General features: G+C 37.4%; 1 protein-coding gene across 2 annotated transcripts in view; it reads right to left on the bottom strand.

Moving 5' to 3' along the window:
• Nucleotides 1-22,929, bottom strand: part of RAB6B (RAB6B, member RAS oncogene family) — a 1,686,561-nt gene extending 1,663,632 nt beyond the window's left edge. The window contains exon 1 of one of the 2 annotated variants that reach the window (XM_044070456.1): nt 22,508-22,929. In XM_044070456.1, the coding sequence (XP_043926391.1) occupies nt 22,508-22,577 (70 nt within the window). In that variant the 5' untranslated portion in view covers nt 22,578-22,929. Of the gene's footprint in view, nt 1-22,173; nt 22,195-22,507 lie in introns of those variants that run through there. The other variant, XM_044070457.1, reaches the window with a different exon arrangement.
• Between the last annotated feature and the right edge of the window lie 305 nt (nt 22,930-23,234).

The following is a 23,234-nucleotide window of genomic DNA, read 5'->3' as shown; positions in this document are numbered from 1 at the left end:
CCTGATCAAGGCAGGCCAGTCTATAATTTCATACATTAGTATCAGGCTAACTATCCATGTGGGCCACCAAATTACCCCATGTGAGAATGAAACCCCGCACCTTGTGCTGCTAAAGTGAACACCTTAACCACTGTACTAACCTCCCACCCTATGGAAAGTGATACCTTTGTCTTTGTAAACTGTTGATTCTCAGTCCTGCTTGATGGGCAAGATCAGTTTCATTCTTTCAGAAGTTCATCAGCAGAAATGTTCTCTTTGTTTAGCAGTTGATTTTTAAAGGGTTCTTCTAAGCTTCTTCTGAAATAGTACTTCCATCTCAGTAAACATTTTCCTGGCTTTCTTCCATCCTATATAAAGCTTATTTGGGTGCATTATATGAGCTAGCTTTGCCTTACCTTCAGAGCTACCTTGCACAAAAAAACATTTTGCAGTGTTAATTTAGTGACCAGCTCTACTTTATCTTCAGATCTTCAGACAAAAAAAAAATGATAGCATATTAGTTTACTCCACATTCCTTTCATTTTCTGTTTTACAGACTACAGTCTGCTGGACTTAATGGGATGGTGTACAACCTAGTTTATTTAAAAACAAAATAAATATATATATAAAATCATTCCTCTTGTATAATCTCATTACTTCAATTTTTTTCATCTAGTCTTTTAATCGACTTTGAACCTTTTTTTTCTGTAGAATTTTAACTGCACATTGTGGAAAAAAACTTAGCACATAGAATGAAAAGCTGTGGCAACATACACATCAAACCTTATAGCAGTGGTGCACAACCTTTTTGTGGGGAGGGCCACTACACAAATTCTTAATGCATCTGCGGGCCACCTCAAAACATAGTAAGTCATTACGAGTTAACAATAGGAACCGATGACTGGCATTTTTACTTAAGACAACAGTCATGAAATCGCCTGTTTTCTACATCAACTTTGCATTTAACTTTATTCTGGCTTGCAGCCATGACTTATTACAGACTCTTGCAGAAAGTTACTACTGTTTACATGCTACAAGTTATAAACAACAAATAATAGTTACTTCTGTATCTAAAATTAGAGGTGTGTGCAACTGCAGTCAATTAGGTAAGTAAGCAGGTGCTAGAAAGTTTGCGTGACTGGAGTAAGACATAGCATTTTTTTCACTTTTTTTTAAAACATTTTTGGTTACTCCCTGGGAGCTGGATGGTGTTGCATCAAGGGCCGGATATGGCCCCTGGGCCAGACGTTGTGCACCACTGCCTTAAAGCTTCAGTTTCTGTAAATGAAAATAGTTGCATGTACATTTCCTTCTCAGTTGCATGGCCACCCACAGAATTTAGTTCGCTGACTGAGTGCATTTGTGATATCTGATACATAAGTCACTATGCAGCTTCCCTCAATTACCAAACTTTAAAAAAAAATCACCCTATTCAGTTGTCTAAAATACACAAGTCTACCTATTTCATCACTGGTCCAATACACTGATGACTCTACTGTCATCAGTATTACTGACTCTTCCTCTGAACTCATATCTATGAGCTCATGTATAGTATCTGTGGTATGAGGGACTTTAGACCATTTTGAGCCCTTGAGTATCAATTGCTTGACAGCATTTCATATTTTGACCATGATGTATTACCTTGTGTAAGCAATATAGCTGAGAAGTAACACTTCAAATTTGTCAGCTTATTGCAAAACCATTTACAGGTTTGAGTGTCTAGCTTATGATCTACTGACCTTCAAGAAGTTTGATTGCCATAATTATACGTTGGTATTTTCTGCTTCTTATACATGCGTCAATACAAGTTTTCAAAAAAGTTAATCTAACTTCTGACTGTAAGGAGAAACTTGTTCCAGTACCTTGGGAGACATTGTGCTATGCTTCTGTTATATTTTTTTTAGTAATGATAGTTATTTTTTAGTATTAGGTTTCCTGATGTGATATTGGCTCTGCCCGCAATGCATTCCACCCACAAATTTGAAATTAGGCCTGGATTAGATATTGCCTTTTGGTTCACGCAGAGGTTCCCTATCAGTAATCTCTAAGAAACAAAATATAATGACAGTTCTTGGTGCCTTTCCAGCTTAACTTTTCCAACCACATGATTTTTCTAGTGAAGAATCATTGTACCTTTTCAAGATCTTTCAGGTGGCTTGTTGAAGTGTTATACAGTATTGTATTCAATAATGGATTTGATCAATAAGGTATAAAGTGGTGCCTAATGTCTCTGGAGTGGATAGACATGTCCTTTAGAATTAGATGGGCTAGAGAACAAGCTACCTTTGGTAGTTTTATACTATTCAAGTTTTAAAAGTGTTGTCTACTTTGGCATCACTTATTATCACTTCTTATGGTATGACCATTTATTTTTAACCATAAATGTATGCCATTGTTGCCAAGTTTCATGATGCCAAGATTACTGACATTAAGTTTCAGCAGTACTGCAATAAGTTATCACAGTCTCCTCTGACTCTCCTGTGCCAGAGCCAGACCCACAAAAGAAGCTGAAGATGTAGAAGGTTGGGGTTCTGAAGTATCTTCCATAGAGACTGCAGGAGACAGTATAACACTAATCTCAATTGATGCTTTAAGCTGTATTTTTACTTATCACCTACAGCTGGTGAAGACTGCTGTAATAATAATGGCATCAAACAAGATCTGTGGTAAGGGGAGAAGTGATGCATTGTAAGAGGAGGAGCTTGGACTGTGAGGAGAAGTGTTTACCATGTTGATAACTATCGGTGAGTTTGTCACATTGTGTGAAGTGGACAGACTGAATAATTTAACATAAGGGATTATACAAGACTTTAAAAGCAGGAAAAGCTTGTTGACAATAATATCATGATTAGATGCAATAAGCTTGATAAAAATGCCCTGTACCTAGCCAGATCTGCACATGCTGTAGCAATATAAATAAGTTTGCTAAATTGTATAAAATGTGACAAATTAATGTGCAACTGAAAAAAGTGTATGTAGGGTAACAAAGCCACGAAAATTATTTGTGAGCACAAGTAATGAAAAATTATTTACCATGCAAGAGAGTAACACACACACAATTTGAAAATAGAAAATCAGTCATAAATTTAAGCAGAAAATGTCAGACTAAATAATTAAATTGTGTTTTTTAAACTAGCACAGTGTCAGAGTGTTAGTGCAAACATTTAAAATGCTGAGAATGAAAGAGAGTTGAGTAAAACCTTCTATATGTCGAAGCATCTCCACCAAGCCAAAAATTGTTCACTTGCAAAATATATGCTTACTCAGTAAATACAGCTTAAGCAATTTAATGTTGAGGTAATAGAGAATGACTGAGTTACATTAAGCCTATTTAAGATATAATTGCAAAAGGCACCACACAGATGCAAAGAATGATGTTATTTTCACAGAAATATGACTTGAGAGCGAGAGAGAAAGAGGAAATTACTAGACAGAAACAAGATGAATAAAACAGATATGCTAAGTCATTCATAATTTCCACAGAAACAGGAGGACATGTGAAGAGATGAACTGAAAGTTAAATTAATTATATTGAAATTATATGTGACAGAGGAAAAAAGTAAAAGAAGCTCATAAATGTACTAAGATCCAGAAATGCAAATGCTTAAGGGAAATGCTGTTAAACGATAGCCAAAATAGAACATTACCAAGAGTAAAGAAATTCAGACATACTAAAGGAAGAAAACAGCTGTCTATAAAGCATACTATTTAATGCAAATAAACTGATAAATTCAAGTCACTTGAAAATAGAAATGCACAATCACATTTAGAAATAACATGTGATGTTATTTTAGCCAAAATATTTGTACAATTAGATCAAAAGTTCAGATCTATTTTTAGTACCCATCATAATAGTAGTTCAAAATAAGCTCCCAGAAGAATATTGAGCAAGACTGCGGCAGATTTATTTCACTTTCACAATACTGTGTATCTTATTTTGTTAGCTTTTATTCAACAGAAGTGAACTAATACAAGCAAAAAGTGTGTTCAATACACTGAAAGCCATACTCTCAAGATATGGAATTAACGAATGTAGACAAATCAGATAATTGTTGTCAGTATGCAGTGTTCAGTTTAAGTTTTCAGATCACTGAGAATTTCACCATATTATGCCAAGTCTCCGCTGTACACATTGTAATGGTCATGCTGATACAGCAGGAAAAACTGTAAAACATTTGATGAAATTGCAGACTATTAGCAGAGACTGTTTCATTGCTTGCTGACTAGCATTATTGGGGTAGAAGAATACTGCACTACAAGTCTTTGATCACACTATCAGCTATTATCAGCTACTACTAGATCACAGGATAAAAAGAAGGAGTCTTATGTCTGCTTCCTTCTTGACTTCTAAAAAGTCATGTTCAAGAAAGACTGAAACAGAATTAGCTAAGACACTGACTTGTGTTATAAGCATGCTATGCCTTTTTCTAATTTAAGTGAAGGTGAGAATGTGAGAATTTAGCAAGGTTGCAGTGAGAAATAGCATGATATAGTGATTTTAAAGAAATCTGGGCAGCCAGTGTTGTCTATTGTTCAAACTTCAGATGACAAGAAAAAACAGGAGACAACTGTTCAAGCAAATATGCCTGAAAGTAACTCATGGGAGACAGACTTTGTCCAAAATGGTTCAATCCTTAGAGAAGTGTGTATTGAGTTGTGCAGACAGATGTCTGAAATGGTATTCACAAAAAAGTTTCAGAAAGATCAAATGCAACATCTGCCAGAACTGTCATTAGGGCAAGAAATGATGTGATACCTTTTGTTGGACCTATGAGAGTTTTACAGTATAGCTGTTCTAGCTTTCAGACTAACAACAACCCTTCATCAGGAGTAATACAATTATTGATGCAGTGCCTTAATACTCACTTGTGCTCAGAAAGTGAGACAAGAGTACATTATTTATTTCCATTGGATCTAATAGACACTATATAAATACCAGAATGGGAAAAAAATCCTGCACTGAAAAAAAATACCAGATTGAGAAAAACTCCTAGTGTGTATCTCAGGTGCTTAGACCTCTGGCACAGATGACTAAAGCAGGGAGGTGTGTATGATGTATGTGTGTGTGTGTGTGTGTGTGTGTGTGTGTGTGTGTGTGTGTGTGTGTGTGTGTGTGTGTGTTAGCCTAAAAACATAGATGGCAGGTTTCATATTTTGAAAAAAGTGAATGCCCTTCCTAAATGATACATTAGAACCAATGCTCATTTGGGATACAATAAAAAATCTAGTAAACACTTAATAGGGAAATAAATGTTGGTAAATAAGGGTGTGCTGCAGGGTTAGTTAAATACAGAGAGGGAATACAAAAACAAAACTGTCATAAAAGAACTCTATGCCAGATATGAGCTTTTGTTAAAAAAAAAAAAAAAATATATATATATATATATAGAGAGAGAGAGAGAGCAATGATGTCTGGATCATAAGCCTTTATGAAAAAAGCACAGCATCTGTTGAATGATGTTTAATGTACATTGTCATCTAGTGAGACCACAGAAGAGGGGCTCCGTCCCCAAAGTATCACAAATTGTAAAGACTATAAAGAAATGTTGTAGCATTCCAGTAAGCCAAAAGCTTTACCATTTTTTATTTTTTGCTTAGAATATTCAGAAGTGGTCTGTCTAGTGTGTTGTATATTTTATGATATAGTTCTGCTAATGAAAACAAAAAAATGCAACATGAAATCTATATACATTAAAAAATAAATGTTTTTATATTCTGAGTATATTGTATAGAATAAAAAACTGCATACAAGAGTGATATTAACTTATATCCTTTCAAATCCATTCTCAACACATATGCATAATATTTTATTTTTGATAAAAAAAAAACATAAGTATCATTATATGTGTATCTTTAAGGCACTGGCTGACCTAGTCTCACTGTGTTCAGACAGCAAGCATAAGCAAATCACATAGTCTGCTTTTCGGCACACTGTTGCACACACAAAGGAAAGTTGACAGCACATACATTTGCGTCTACTTATTTGTTGATATTTCAAATACTAATACTAAATGCTACATCTCTCATTAAATGGAATTGCTTTTCTGTTAACTAATAACTGCTGTGCATTCTAATTTATTTACCTAGCAAGCAATTTACTTTCTGTTTGCACTAACAGTGAGGCTGTATTCCAGTGGACTGCCCTCTGGCTTATGGTATCCAATGCTCATACATATTATTTGCAGGGCACTATTTATACATGCCATGTGCATTGGAATAGGATTGATATGCCACAAAATGGCCTGGTGAAGCCCTTTGTGATTATAAAGCCCAGAACATTATGGGGTAAGATACTGAATGCAGTCTTGCTATGTTTTGTAGCAATAGCACTCCATGTATGGGGTGCATATGCAAATGACACCTTTCCTGATCACACACAGTAAGTACAACATCAGTGTATGGGCTGGTCCGTGCGGAGTAACATGTGGAAGTCTAGCCATATACATTCCAATCATGTTGCAATTGGCAGCTTAGTGACCCCCCTTAAAAAAAAAAAAAAAAAAAAAATTTGCATAATAGGAAAAACTCTATCAGGATCAATTTTCCCTGTGGTGCAGTTAGACTAAATAGCACAGGTATACATGTCCCATCCCTGGGTCCACTTTTAAATTTTGAAATACCAAAATCTCGAGTTTTGAGATACCAAACTCAAAACATCAAGATTTTGGTATCTCAAAATTCAAAACTGAACCAAAAAAAAAAAAAAGTAAAATAAAGTTTTTGCAGGGGGGGCAAGCACCCAGGCACCCACCACCCCCTACTTTAACATACCAACTCTGAGATCATGCTACAGTGAAGAGAATGATAAGTGGAACAGGAGCATTATTTTAGCTGTTTTTTTTTTTTTATTTCATTCACTTTTAACTTTCAAAATACCAACATCTCGATGTTTTGAGTTCTGTATCTCAAAACTTGAGATTTTGGTATTTCGAAACTTAAAAGTGGACCCCCCCATCCCCACACTGATGCTGGCAAGCTTCTTCCCATGGGATCTCACATAGCACCAAGTTCTCTCATTGCCTTATAATGGTAATGACCCTTTAGCTCTGATGTTTTGTAAAAGACTCATAGACATGATGCAAAGTATAGCATCCTAGCGAGTGGAAGGGTTCTTGCTATGTAGATATTTGTAGTTACTTGGTAAGGTGCAGTACACCTTAATAAGCTGCGTTCCACTCCTGTGCTGTTTTGTGCTGTCATGATGCACAGGGCTTCCCTCGTCACAAACTCAGGAGCACATGGTACTATGCAGTGTGCCACAAAGGAAAGGGTGGCTCGTTTTGAAGCTACCAGGGACTACCACAATCCTTATCTATGCATCCCAGTAGTGCTTAGAAGTGTACTAAACATAATGCATAAGATGTATTTACGTATCTGAGCACTATGTTTAAGAATAACAGGGTCAAGCTGTCAACTTATTAACTTTTAATACCAGGTTGTGTTAACTGTGTCAGGAAAATTCTTTCCTCTCTGAACAGATAACATGTTTTAGGTAACATACAATTTTCTTACCATATATATTAGGGATATACCTACCTTGTGGAAATGTTGTATCTGTTTTACTACTAAATTAGACTTAAAGACATTCTGACTCATCAAATTATTTTCTTCACTAAATAGATGACTGCTGGTAATTCATATTAGTCTAATTTCAGCAGTGCCAACCTTAGCTTATGAGGATTATATCATTTAATTTTACAAGCTTAGTCCTGAAAGCCTTTTCCATGCTGTTTGCAGGGGTGAAGTAGCATTTTTCTTCTAAAGAGACAACTAGTTTTAGGTAGTTTGTACAGAACAGTTTTAGACTACTTTGAGGTTTTTTTTTTCATTTTATACAATTTTAGCCTTTTGTATAGCCTTTTTATATTCTTCTGGTGTACTTTTATATATTGGTCATCACTCCTCATTTTGACTGGTAAACAAAGCTGCACTGAAACACCAGGGATTCAGTGAGTTTGGCCCAAAAGGCAAAGTTGCACTCTGAACACATGCCATATCCAGAAACAAGCATCCTAATAGAATGTACTCAGAGAATGTGGTCACTCATTGTCTTTTTTCTATCTGACGATCCCCATTATTGCCCCAGTCAGTGCTGTCCCTTACCTCTTGATGTTTGGTGATATCTGCTAGTGCCTGGATTTACATATACTGTCTACTGGTTCCTCAGAAAATGTAGTTAATATTAATAAAACCTGAGCTGCTCTGAAGTTCTTCCTGGAAACTGGATATATATCAGATACTATGTACGTATAGAGCTCTCTAAACTGGTATTAAATGCTCACTGCTACTAGTTCAGTTGGCATTCTTCATAATAACAGAATTGACTTTCCTGGTAAATGCTGCCTAAAACAAGATTATCCAATAGAAAGCTACTGGGCTGTAATACTGTAATATTTATTTCATTTTAAAGAGACTTATTGAACTAATCCATGCTGATCCTTTTCAGCCCAAGTCTTACTCTTCTGGCATTAATCTGACAGGTCTTAGATACTAAAGAAAAAGGAGCTTATGGCTGAATATATAAATGGTAGCAAATATGTTGCTGGAGTTGGATTCAATATTACCATTTAGTTCATTTTTAAATGTTAAGAGGAAAGCTACGATTCATATGGCACTGGTGGTGGTGTTGAGGAGGGAAACTATTCCTTAACAGCAGCCCAAGACAAAAGGCACTGCCTCTGTTTTTTAGTTACTTCTTAGCTAAACCAGATCAGTGACACCTGAATTAACTGACCTGACACACTGAGATAAAAGGGTGGAAAATCAACCATTCTAATTGATTTACTAGAGTCCATGGCAGAAATGTGATTAATTAGTGGCTAACTAGCAAAAGTCTGATAAAAAGGCAGCAAGTGTACATCACCCCTAAAAATCTGAAATGCACTTAAACACTTTCAAGACAGTTTTGCAGGGGGCGTGCCTCCTACACTTCTCATACCCTTGCAACCACTGACCCACTGCTGGACAAGTCTTTAGTGGACAAGTTTAAACTCAATCTATTTTAACTCACAGATGTTGATGCTCGACTTGGCATTTGGTGTTTGCTCTTGAAATTCTCTGCTAGTGTATTTTGTATTTGAATGCCAGCAGTCATATGATTTATGTCTGTTTTTTTCTATTTTTTCACTGCTGTCTCACCATGGAGATGGTATCTTTAAATATCAGGCTGCAACATTTCTTTTGCAATTATTTTGCTCATTTGAAACTCCAACATATTTTTTTTGCATCCAGTTGAGATTTAGAGAGGTATAGCAGAATGCCCCCCTCCCCTGTAATTTATATATACCAACTGTGGAATTGCTGTAAGGGTAATAGTCTGTCTGAGCTACTGCAATCTTGACCTATTTGTACATAAAACATAAATCACACATTTGCAACCAAACGTTAGAGTGCTAATCCCAAATGTGTCACATTTCTACCTGGTACCTATTTTACTGTTCAGAACAACATATTATTGTTCTGCATCATTAAATATTGCTATGTATTTCTGTTCCTATCTACCACCTGCTGATGTCTTTTGTCATATGAACTGTGTCTGCTGTATCCTAATAGTTCACAAAGTGTTATTAGTCTGTAGTTCTTCTGAAATTTCTTTCTAAAACAAGAACTCCCAGTGGATAGTAGTTGGCCAGAATGTAATTCAAGATATGTAGGAACTCAAAGTAAAAAAAAAAAAAAAAAAAAAAAAAAAAAAAAAAAAAAGAAGCTCCAATAAATGGTCAGAATAAAAGCAGTTTTAATCTGCACAGCAAGCACTTTCAAACACAAGGTTCTTCATCAGACTGAATGTTTTTTTTATTTTTTTTTTGTTCTTGGTATATGTAAGAGCTGCCTTAATCCTATTCCATCTTGGGAACATTACTGAATACACTTCCTCTAAAAAAGTTCCTTCCATACTTTATTCACTCTAGCTACCTGAAAATACTTTTCTGACCTATTTTAGTCATGTCTTTGCTTTAATAAATGTTGAGTGTTACTAGCGGTTACATTTTAAATGAGGAGTTATAATCTTTTTCTAACAGACTGTAATTTGGCAGTGCCCTTTTTTTTTTTGCTATTTCATATCCCTAATTTGAATTGTAATAGAATATGTTATATGTTGTGCCTCACTGATTTTGCATTGTGCCATGGCTGAAAAGGGTTCTTGGATAAGTCCACCTGTTCACTTAGATAAATATCATACATAGACTTGTTCACTTGCTATCCAGGTCAAAATAGTAGCATTTCTTAATGAATATGTATTTGTTATTCCAGTCCTGCCTTTGTAGCTACAAAGCAAACACTGATAAACTTTTGTACATTCAAAGCAGATGCTAACAGACTCCCTAGAAGATCATAACTAGAAAAATATCTTTAAAAATTATTACTAGTTCAAGGCTCTTCATTAAATAAGAGACTGGACTTGTAATTAATTCTAGTTTCTAGTTTGTTATTTTGCTACTGTTCTTGTAGTTGCATAAAATGATGATGGTAAATTCACCCTAGGAAAAACTGCTACTGAATGCTAATCCCCCAAAATAATTGCTAATGTTGAGTTCTTTGACAAAAAAGGGTCATATATTACTGGGGAATTTTGTCAAGTGTACCAAGTTGTTATTTATTCCAGGTTTTCAGCTCATCAAGTTAGTAGTCTGATTCCTTTTGGTGAATACTAACTCCAGAAATGGTAGTTCTGCAGTCTCAGCTATAAGAAATCACAACTCCTGGAAAGGTTTTCATATATCATTTCTAGTACAAGACTGCAGTTGTACAAGTTGTTTTTTTTTTTTCACCATTACTAAGAATTTCTCTTTTCCCTGCAGTATGGCCATGTGATTAGTATCTATAAGTAAGCTAAGTGTGAGCATGAAATCCCCACTTGAGGAATTTCAGGAGGCCCTTCCCTGTAGAAAAAATGCTGTAACAGAGATGTCATCAACAGATGGCAGCTTTGACTTGCCAAGGGTGCTGTCAGTGAATTAGGCTTCAAGGACCATAATGGATACTAGGCCAGAATCAGGATTATGTCAAGCACCCCATCTTACCAAGTCCTCACACTACAGCATTTTGCTGTGGTTTGTATCCAGCCTTACCAGCATAGATAAACCTTATGAGAATCCGTGTAAACTGACCACTTACCTGCTATTGATTTGCTCCTGTAGAGTTTACACCATTTGCTGTGGGTTAAGGTGACAAATACAGTTATGTATGTGTAAAATCTCCAAGTCACAGTTTTTAAAGACAATTTCTTGTCATGGCATGGGGCCACAGCCACAAGAAGATGCACTACTATTGTGGTTGTTTTTTTTTTTCCTTTTCTTCCAGCAGTTTTATTTCTTTTGTCTTTTTTTTTTTTTTGAGATTGGTGGGCTATCACAAGGTTGCCTTTAAGCCATGACATAGTTAATTATATTGAATTAAACCCAGCAAAAGGAGACAGGTAACAGTTTCTTAGTTTACTCAAAATAACTAAAACTCCATTACAATATTATTTGATACAAAAGAACCACAGGAATCTTAGGAGTGTTACCAGAGTACAGGCAGGATGGAGTGGGTGGAGAAGAGTGTTAGGAGTGATTTGTGACAAACGAGTACCTGTAAGAGTGAAAGGGAAGGTCTACAAGATGGTAGTGAGATCAGCTATGTTATATGGGTTGGAGACAGTGGCATTGACAAAAAGGCAGGAGTCTGAGCTGGATGCGGCAGAATTAAAGATGTTAAGATTTGCACTGGGTGTGACGAGGGTGGACAGGATTAGGAATAAGTATATTAGAGGGTCAACCCAGGTTGGAAAGTTTGGAGACAAAGCCAGAGAGGCACGATTACATTGGTTTGGACATGTGCTGAGAAGGGATGCTGAGTATATTGGGAAAAAGATGCTAAAGATGAAGCTACCAGGTAACAGGAAAAGAGGAAGGCCTAAGATAAGGTTTATGGATGTGGTGAGAGAGGACATGCAGGTGGTTGGTGTGACAGAGCAAGATGCAGAGGACAGGAAGAAATGGAAACAGGTGATCTGCTGTGGCGTCCCCTAATGGGAACAGCCGAAAGAAGATGATGATGACCAGGTCAGTCTAATTGAATAGAGAGAAGAAGGCAGGATGCTGATAATATACATTATAGGAAAGTCATACATTGTTTTGTGTAGTGTGATTCCATTACCGACTGAGTTACTGATACTAAAATACAAAAGAATTGAATAGGTGTTAGAATAGGAGAAGTATTTTGTTTTAATTCCTGGAGTAGTCACTGCAGCAGGTCAGAATTATTTGGTGTAAATTTAGTCCAATTTTGAAGGCTCAGATGCAGGGACACTTAGCATGGTATGTGGGATGAAATTTCAGGATTTGGGGAAGGAAAAAGCTTAGCTGCCTTTGCAACCTGAGTTGAACATGAGAATGGGAATTAAGAGGAAATCAGTGTCATGATGGTTGCAGTGTAGGGTTATAAATGGACAATAACAGGACATAATTGTCAATATGATTGAGGGGCAATGCCTCCAGTTGAAGAATTTGTAAAGAAGATGAAGGTCTACTTGTGTTGAACAGGCAACTGGCTTCCTTTTTCAATTGTAGACAATGGTATTTTTGGATAATTTGGTAATGAAGAACATTTTTAAGGACATTTTGAGTTTAAAGTTGTGGTAGTAGAGAGAGGACATATTCAAGGTTTGGGATAAGATCACCTTTTTTATGGTAAAGTGAGCTGATTTTGTAAGGAAGTTTGTCATCTGGTAATTATCTTTTAGTAGAGATGAAATTTTTCCTTGGCTATAGTAAACACACTTGTAAAAAGGGAGAGACAGAGAAATAAACATATGTAGCAACATTCCAAAATATTTTATAAATTGGACAGTCTCATGTGTAGTGACCAAGGAACCAGTAAGACCCCAGTCTGGTATGGGTCTGTGTTCTTCCTATCATTCTGATCTGCTGTTGTCTAGAGAAGGGAGGTGACTGTTGACAGCGAGCCTAAAAATGCTTGCACTAGCTTCAGAAAAGATGAAAAAAAATATAATAAACAAATACAGCCCAATGATATCTGCACACATCTAACTGAATATTCTGGATAGGTCGGCTTAAGAGAGGAAAAGAGAAGCCTTTGACATGACGGTGTAGAAGGGGGCACTTCATATTGTGTCACGTCTCCTGAGGAAGATGTGTTTACGTGTACTGGTCACCGTGGCATTATTACCAAGCAGCAGTGAGTACAGACATGGGGAATAAGTACAAGCGTGGAAACAGGCCAGTGCTGGCAATATATAACCTACAAAAATGAAGGAAGGAAGAACAGCAGGAGAAAACAGAAGGATGATGAACAGTATAACAAAGAAGGAAAGAGAAGGAAAAGACCAAGGAATATAGAGATGACGACCAGTGCAATAGCATAGTCTCTCCACACATGACCCTGCAAATGTGCTAGAAGGGATTAGTGCTTTTTTGTGAATTATACCTAAACTATTACCAGGCTGACTGGACTTTTATGGGATGGAGGAGTACTACAATGGAGGAGCAGAAATATCAGAAACCGCACAGATCACCCATAACCATAGCTGAGTTTCTGAGAGAAAAAACAGAGTAAGACACTTTTCTGGCAATATTGTTGCTGTCACACACTTTACATTAATATACATTTCTCCATATCTTTCTGCTTTAGATGAAGACTGGTATATCTTAGCATTATGTTGTACACATTAGGTTAGACAGTCACGGATGTTCTGGTCTGTTTGAGCTATAATACTACTGACAGATATTCAGAAGAAAACTGTATGCTAAATATTCATGGCTACATTCTTATGACATGACCTAAAGGCGAGCAGTGTCATTTAAAGGACAGTTCTGTAAAATGCATTTATTAGCTATCTGTATTGATAAACTTTGGTTAGTAACTTGGAGCAGTACAGAATTTGCAGGGAAGAAAAGTTGGAAGCTTATGTGGCTAGTGTACATGGCTCTGTCTTACATAAAAGACAGTATTTGTATACAGGCAAGTGATTCAAGAACATTGGCCAGAGGCTGACTGGCCTGAATTGTTCTGGAAATGCAGAATTATTAATACAGTGCAACAGATTATGTTTGCTGGTTCTCGTTCATCAGTAACAATATTATAGAATAAGGAGAAAGTGACTACCTATATGTAAGAGTTTGGAGACAATAAGGCAGGAAGCTTTTCTGATAAATTTGTAATATAGTCTTTGCTACTGCTTTGTGAGAAAGGGATTTAGCAAAGCATTTAAGAACTGATGAGACTTTAATATCCCTAAACATGAATTTATGTCATTCAGACAAAAAGTCTAGGGGAGCAGAGTCATGTACAGTTCAGGAGAAGGGAGGGGTGGTAATAATGGAGAAATATTTTAAGTAGATAAGTGATTGTAATACAGGATATGACAGGATGTGGGAGTTATCGATGACTGCTGGTTTAGATTGGACATGCTTAGAGTGACCAGAAATGTGCTTCACTTCAAGCCAATAATATTTCATATCAGTAAGGAGGTACTACTGCCTGTATTTGTAGCATGTTTATTTGGACAGATTTATTTATTTATTTACTGACAGTACTTTTATATACAGGAAGTTACCATGGTCAGAAAAAAAGATTACTATTTTTCCATCTGGTCCAGACATGGTTTCTTGCTCCATTGAGATTTTTTAGAACAGTGAAAAGGCAACGGCAGAGGTTTCTTGTTTCCTGTAGTTTAATGGGGCAAGTAGCGTTCTGCACTGGGAGTAGCGTATCCAGAAAGAAGGGCATCATGTTCCTGTCAGCAGTGCTGCTATACATGAATACAGATGTCTTACCCTAGAAGCAAGAATAAATAAGCTCCTCCGTTCTTTAGCACTTTAGAATCTCTTTATTGGGATCACCCTCATTTGATTCCCCAGAATGAAACAAATAAAACAAGGAGAATTCAGCCATGCATTCACACTGAATAGTCTTCATCATACCCAGCAGTTCTGCTGTAATGTACTGCAAAACTTCTGACTTTATTATGGCACAGATTTGTCTTTATTTTAACAGAGCCAGATGCCGAAGTACTGAAATGTGCAATAACAATGAAGACTATGGGCGTCAGTCCCTCAATCAAGAAATCCTTTGTGAATGCTATGATTACTGGATTCTTGTACTTCCTGAATGGCTTCCTGCAAACAGCAGTGACAATTTCATTTGCTGAACATTTCCCCTTTCTGCTACTCTATTTTTTAAAAGCTTGGCAACATGCAAGCCTGTATGCATGCAGGACATATGCCCGATGAAGTTGCATACAACAGAGCATCTGCCGTGGAACTCAAGGAGAAGGTTTTATTGGTTTTATTGGTCAGTACTATGGACAGAGACAAACAAAGTTAGTTTGTCTCACATGTTAATTATTTTGTGTACTGGATTTTGACAGAATTTCTCTTCATCTATTGCTCAATCACCTACACAATGATTACCACAAACATAGCTACAAATACAAGTAATATAAAACCACAACATGAATGACATGTTTGACAGCCATCCCTACAACCAGTGACTAAATATTAGTTTAGTGCACGATGTTCATTCAAATCAAACATTTCTTGGAGCAGTTCTGTTAACTACAATGTTATTCAATAGATTTGCTTTTTTCAGAGTCCAGCAGGATATTTCTTGAGTTATGATATCCATTAGTTCAGAATAGAAACCAGTTAAAAGATGCTCTTCTGATCTGCGTGTGCAGTTCCTTTAAAGGTTTCAATCAAGCTGGACTTCCCTCTTCTGTAGCTTTCCCCTTCTATCAAAAGTTATGGGTTTTCAATCCAGAAAACTGTCACTTTCCATACCACACTAGAAATACAGATTTTCAGGTTTAGGATAAGACTGACAAAGGTCAAGTATAATTTTGATACAGCACTAATGATTTGGTACTATAACAAGCATTCTACAGATGTATTTGAAGCATGAAGTACCTCTTTAGCTCAGCAGGAAATGGGTCAGTGCTCTCATATTTCTGTCTTTTACATATAAATCTTAATCTACCTAAACTTCACATAACGTTAAAGATTGTTCCATTGTCCAGAGGAAGATTGCTGTCAAAGCTATCCCCACCCTAATTCAAAAGGCAGATAAATGTCTAATATAACCAGCTTGATAAAGTAACTTCCTCATACCTATCAGAATGCATATCTGTCATGTTGCATCACAGTCCTTTCCTATGTTCTCCATTACAAAGCAATCAAACTGTCTCAGTTTTTTTACTTATGCTAAACATGGTCTCCATTCTGATCTACACCTTGCAGTCAGTGTAGCCCTTCCTTTCAGCACTGCAGTTGCATGGCCATTTCTTTATCATATATTTCTTTGCTATTTGCAGCATGAACCCCGGACTGTACCTTTCCTAATGCTGTGTATTGGTTATGTGGAGAGTAAAGCTTTATTGTGGCTGTTCATGTTAGCTGGGAGACAAGAAACTCAGCAATTCCCAGACAGCATATGTTTCACTTACTGTCATTTATATGGTTGTGCAATTGCAAAGATTTCTTATCACTGTAAGCATAACATTGGTGCTGATCTCTGACCATTCATTATAATTTCTCTACAATTTGGTGTATACGGTGTTCCTAGCCTAGGCATTAATTAAATGCTGTTGCTAAAACCTTCTGTAAGCTATTCTCATCTGGAAGTGATATGTACTGTTAAGCAAGGATATTTCTATTTTGAGCTGAGTTGATAAACAATATTTTGTGTGGTATTTTGCTAGGCAATGCATGTATGTGTGGGTGCGTTTAATCTCTCACCTGTCCCTGATTTTGTGGAATGTCTCAATTTTCTGTACATTTTTCTCAGTTGACTTTCTTCATAAAATGTCACACTTTCTGGTAATTTATTAAAGGTTAGAGTCAGCTGATAATGCCAGTCATAAGAATGTCATACTAATTACTGTTCAGAAGATGCATACTAATGCAAAAGCTGTTATTTTTTTATAACTTTTTTAATGAATTAGAAATATTTAAAATGTCCCCAGCTCTAGGCCTTTGTTACTGTGCGTTTATATGTGGTTATATTGATTGCCAAAAGTACACAAATGTGTGACTGTGTATTTCATCAGGAAGTAGCATATGAAATATATGAATGGGTGTCTGTGGCCTATGTTTATTCGTGACAGTGTTTTGATAAGAAATGCATGTGTTTAGTGTGTGAATGACCATAAAGGGCTGACATTGTGTATAATTTTGATAGGCTGTATTTGTGAGTACATTTGTGTGAGAATGGTTGTGTTTGTTTGCATGTAGGCCTGCCTGCCTGCCTGCCTGTATTCAGTTTAATATGATGTACAAATGAAATTGTGTGCATGCTTGCATGTTCTAACAGGAAATGCATAGCATTTATTTTATATATGCTAATTTGTGTCTACATGTTTGTACATACGTTTTTTCATGTGTGAATCTGTGTGCATATTTTGTGTGTATTCTTTTTTCATATAGGAAGTATTTTAGAACTATTGGAGTGTGTGCAAGCACTGCGGTGGTGGTGCTGCGGTAGCGTTGTCGCCTCACAGTTAGACGTTGCCCGTTCGATTCTCAGTTAGAGCATCTTCTATGTGGCGACATGCGTGAATGGGCATTCCTTCATTGAAGGTTGTGCATTAGGCCCAGCAAGCCAGCAGATAAAAATCTACTGCCAATCATTAGCGGACCGGAGTTCCGCTGTGGCGACCCCTAACCGTGAAAAAGCCGAAAGACACAAACAAATTGGAGTGTGTGCAAGCATGTTTGTGTGTGTGTTTGTCCAAACATATATATGTTAGTATATTCACATTTTACTTTATGGATTTATGAAAGAGTGTTCTAATCTGCACTGAGTTTATTAAAATGTAAAAATGAGGGAGTGTTTGCATGTTTACCTACTGTAACAGAAGTGTATGACTTGCAATTAAATGCTTTAATTCTGATTGCACGTGTGCCTGGTTAGACAGGAAATGTGCACATGTGGATAGTCTGTCTCAATAGAAGGAAAGTGTGACTAGAAAGTGCATGTATGTGTACATGTGTTCATGTGTGTATGTGTTTGTGTAAGAGAGAGAGAGAGACTGTTGCCGGAGTTTTTTTTTTTTTTTTTAAATGTGTTAATTGGCTAAGTCCACTAGATACAAGTTTCCCTTTTCATGGATGGCCCAGGATTGCTGTTTGATTAATTGACTTATTCACACAGAAGGCAAATGGAAGGTGAGGAAGTAAGGATAGTTATCCACAGGGTACTTAATGTTACATTCCTTAACTGACCCAGTGATAACTTGGGCTTCTTTAACCTAGTTATAAGCATCAGCAATCCCACCACTCCACAGCGTCTGAAGTTGTCCTCATTTCTGTTGGATATTTGCTTTACTTGGAGATCAGACCAGTCTATGCAAGCTCACTACAATGCACTACACTACTGTAACAAAAAGCAAGGTTATATTAAGGGTGTTTTTTTTAATACAGGCCATTGATGTAAACTGCTTTGTCATGTAAATACAGCACCAATGCTCAATGAGGACAGTCCTGTTCTCTGTACACGAGATACCCTTACTGTACAGTGAGTGTCTTATCTGCAGCTGGAAAGATACACATTTGGTGCTTTTATTGCATTAATGTCAGTGTGTTACAGCTCAGTGATAAATTATAGTGTAACAATATGCCTGACAAGGCCACTCTTGTGGTGTACTGACACTATCAAAACCATTCATTCTGTTCCATACTGGAAGCAACTCTGGAGTATGAATATGAGATGTTTTAGGAAGGATGTCAGCATGGTATCTGCAGCATTTATTAGCTGGTAAATAACCAGTAATTGTTTGCTAATCCTTCATCATGACATCTGTGCTGCTTTGCAAATTGCAATCATATTTTTCATAAAGAAGGGCTATGTCAGCATTTCTGAGCTACTACACATAAGGCTTTGCTATCCAAGCAGACTGCAGTATGAAGAATGGAACACTTAGGCTAACAATAATGGAGAAGTAAGAATTTCTCTGTATGAAGCATTACTCCAGTGACCCTGTTAGTCTGACTGAGGGACTGAAACTAATAGAAATAATACATTGGAGAGGAGGTTTTCTCATTTTAAAATGGAAGAGGGTAGCAGTTGTCTGAATATCTGCATGGCATCCATACCTCTCAACTGTCCATATTTTCACAGAATGTCCACATTTTTGCCCCATGCTTTTATTCTTTCTTGTTCCTCATAACATTTGTGGATTTCTGGCAAATCACTGAGAAGTGAAGTCACTAAATAATGACATACATTTGTGTTTCAGACTTCATATCCTTCAGAAAAATGCATGCAAACACAAATCCTGTTATTCTAGCAACATGGCAGTATTTAAAACCGGTCTCTATTTTTGGGCCTTTGCCCCCCCCCCCCCCCGATATTTTAGGTTTTGTCCATTTTTTGTGCTGGCAGATGGATTGAGTTATAGGCATTGATAATGCTTGGTTTCAGACTTTTGTTGCGACTGATTAACTTAAGTACAGCCCTGTGACAGGAATGAAAACAAAAGGGACAGAAGTGCATGCAAGATAGAAAAGGACTTTGTGAGTTGTCTGTGTGTGATGTTTTGCCAGTATGTTACAGAGGGTGGAGATACTGAATAGAAGAAATTGTTCCTATAAGACAGGCACATCATCTGATTTGTGAATTGTGTTTTTAAAGATGTATTTCCACACACTGTACATTCTTTCCTTAACATATCCGAAGAAGGCAAACATTACAAAGTTCTTTATGCTATTGCCTGCCATTAAATAAGGCTAGACAGCTGTATACTGAACATTGTACTGCAGGCTTGACATTTGCTCACCTTTCAACAAGAAGGCATTTTCCAAAGGAACATCTCTTTTTAAATAACAAAACCGCAGATTTTAAGTGCTATAAATCCCCTGTGAATTGGTCCAGCACAAAATCTTAGTCTCTGATTGGCTCGATAGCTTTATTATCCAGGACTGTTTTAAGGTTGCTAGGAAGCAGAGGACCTCCCTCCTGGTGCCAAATGTCACAACATTTTCACCAGTACACAATGAACTATTCGCGCTCTGAGGCTGCCTGTACCACATCACCTGTAGATAAACACAGGACATCATTTTCCTGCCCAGAAAATTCCTCACTTTTCAGTAGCATTAGCGATTCCACCCCAGGTGAAGCAGTGTAACAATCTTAGTACCAGTATTTTATTTAACAACTGCATTGACAGGAAGCTTTGGTTCTCCAAATCTTTAAACTTTCTCAGTAAATGAAAAGTCAACAGATGGCACAATAACAAAGTGAAAAAAATCTGCACTTCTCCCTTCTCCTGCTTATATTCTAAAATCGAATTTATCCAACATGTTGTTGGTATCGCAGAAAGGAACTGATGCTTGAGTCCAGTAACATGGCTGTGTATTTCATGAGCCTGTGCATATAGATCAGTTACTGCAGCAGTATTGCAAGTCAGTGCAGTAAGAAATCTGGCTCGTCTATTCAGTCAAAATGCAAAGTAAGCTAGCATTTGGAAGCACAGTGAAATGCCCTTAACTGACCACCATTACTGTTTGAGTTAAGTGCTTCACTTAATTAGTATTCCTGGAATAAGCCCTCATTCTCACCACCATTTTTTGTTTAGAAATGATCTAAAGCAGATGACCCTAAGCCCGAATGTGCTACTTAGCATAATCCCTCTGTATCTGCAAGAACCAAAGCTGGCCTTGACTGAGACATTATAGTTGTCAGTCTGCCCAGCATAAGCGGTATTACAGAAATAACCCCCTCAGTCCACCCTTTACCATACAAACAAGCCAGAAAAGAAATGACTCAACACTTCAGGCTTCAGGTAGCAGTGTTGAAGTAAGCATATTAACCAATACCAGGCATTCCAAACCCACCAAATCCTGCTTGGAGGCAAAAGAACGTATGTGGCATGCTAATTAATATTCCAGCCCTTGGCAGACAGGGATCCCAGAACCTTAAGGGGGAAGGCCTCTTAGACCTAGTAGAGAGTTATTCACTTTGCATAACACCCCAGCCAAGTAGTGGGCAACTATGTGTTCAAATTATGGGTATAAAGACTACTGGGCCACTAACAGGTCTCCATTGTTGGCAAATTACAATACTTCATTAAATTCCACTACTCTTTATGCGTGTATGTATTTGTTGTAATTACCTTACTTCACTTGAAGGAGTCTTTACTGTCCTGCCAAAGAGGTGATTAGGGTAAAGACCTTATATTAGATAATTTAAAAAACGTACAGTCCAACTTGCCATGCTTTACTTATATGCATATTAAGGTACAGCCAGTGACCTTGTACACATTAAGCCTGCTTTGTGACGAGCTATGCTGTGGGCTATAGAACATTCTAACACCATTTATTTGATGCAGTGATACTTTCTTTATAAACCTTATCATGAGGTAGTTTATTTCTCTGTATCTCCAGGAAGAGGGTTTGATCTCCCAGGCATCAAAAAATAGTGTAAAGGTTTTATAAAAAACATTGTCATGCAAGTGTTAAATATGTGTATTTTGCAGCATACATGCAGATCACACACTCAGTTATTACTCAGCTACACCTTAATGTTGCAAAATGCTGCAAGTCAATGTTAAAAAGTGCTAATATATATATGTCCCCCACCAAATGAATGACATGGTCCTGTTAGCTGCCACCCACCTTTTCACCCCATCAGACATGCATAGATGAAGTAATACAGGAATACTGCCATGTATGTATAATGCAAAGGGTGTGTCTCTGTAAAGCTTCAGATGTTTACTGACCATAAACACACAGAAATAGAGTTAGACAGTGGGATATAGTGTATGTAACACATGCTCGCGCACAGACAGACAGACACACACACACATATTTTTAAATTGATGCTAAACAGTGTCAGCAACCAGCTGAGTATCACTGCTTCAGCTGCAGTGGTGCCAGCATCAGGTAAACAGGTGCCACCCTGGAATTCCCCAGTCAACCTATTCCTTACTGTATCTGTTACTGACTAACTTGAGGCGAGCAAGAAAATATTAAAGCGAGCCATTTACATCTCTTCCCTCTCCTGCATGATTAATCATTATGAGTCTATAAATATCAGTAACCTCCTGGAACTTTCCCTTCCCAGCAAACCACACCTTACAATCACTGCGAAAAAATCTGTTTAGTTTTTCTCATGAACAGCACATGCATTATAGCCTAAAAAGCATCAAACTGCAATTACAGCATGTTAATACAATTAAAAAATGCAGACAGCTACCTTTTTTCTGTATAGTTAGTTACTCAGTTCAACCATATTCAAGCCAGTAAGAATAAATCAGTTTCATTTTACAGCAAAAGTGAACACTGCCATTGCTTTTAACTCATAAAAAACACATTAATTTTCCATGCATTTCTGCACTGACTTGTAGTTGCCAGGGCAGCCGGAACTGCAGGGCAGTCTGTGTTGGATCTCCTGGTCATGAGCTTCCACAAGAGTGTGGAAGGCAATGGTGTGCTGACCACAGAGCCCCTCCCTTGGAGTGACAGATACTGCAGGAATTAAACTGACAACTCCCCAGAAAGTACAATAACCATCCAGGCATCCTACTCACCACTCTGCTCCCCAAGGAAGACCAGTTTGAATTTCCTTAATGGGTTCCCAAAGTCTCCTCCAGTAGACATTACTTTCAGTTTTCCTTTTCCTCTGCTTTAGAGTTATTTGGGGGATAGGGTGGGGGTGGGGGATTAAGTATAATAAAATAATTCTCTGAAAAAGGAGAGCAGGATGGGATGTGATAGATCACCGTTTGTATTCCTCTTCTCTCTCTTTCTCTCTCTCTCTCTCTCTCTCTCTGTAGCAGTCTGTGTGTCTCTTCCCCTGTGTAAGCCAAGCAGACAGATATGGATCGGTGGCTTTAGTCTGCCTGTAGCAGAGGAGGATGTTGCCTGCTGCATGCACAGTGTAGCTCTGGGGAAATGCTGCTCTCCTCCCTCGGTTCTCTGGAGCCAGAGTTGCTCTTTGCACCTGCGCTATAGGCCCTCCCCCACCCTCTGCCTCTTCTCATGACATCACCCAGAACTACACCAGCTATTGCAGAGAGCCTGCCATTTCTCTTAAAGGTACATTTCATAGAGAACATCAGTGCATTTTCACAAGTCTCTGGCAGTAATAATTCATGATACTTGCACACAGCTCCACAATGTATATATATTTTTTCAGAATTAAATGCTCAACCTAGGTTGGCAGACTGCAGTATTTGTAAAAATGACATTCAAACCAGAGTAACTGACAAGACTGACTGCTTAAAAAAGATATGGAAAAATATATGTCTGTATATA

Source organism: Protopterus annectens, chromosome 4.part1 (genome assembly GCF_019279795.1).
Source record: "Protopterus annectens isolate FY-2018-M chromosome 4.part1, PAN1.0, whole genome shotgun sequence".
NCBI classification, from domain to species: domain Eukaryota; kingdom Metazoa; phylum Chordata; order Ceratodontiformes; family Protopteridae; genus Protopterus; species Protopterus annectens.
This window is presented reverse-complemented; position numbering and strand designations above follow the sequence as displayed.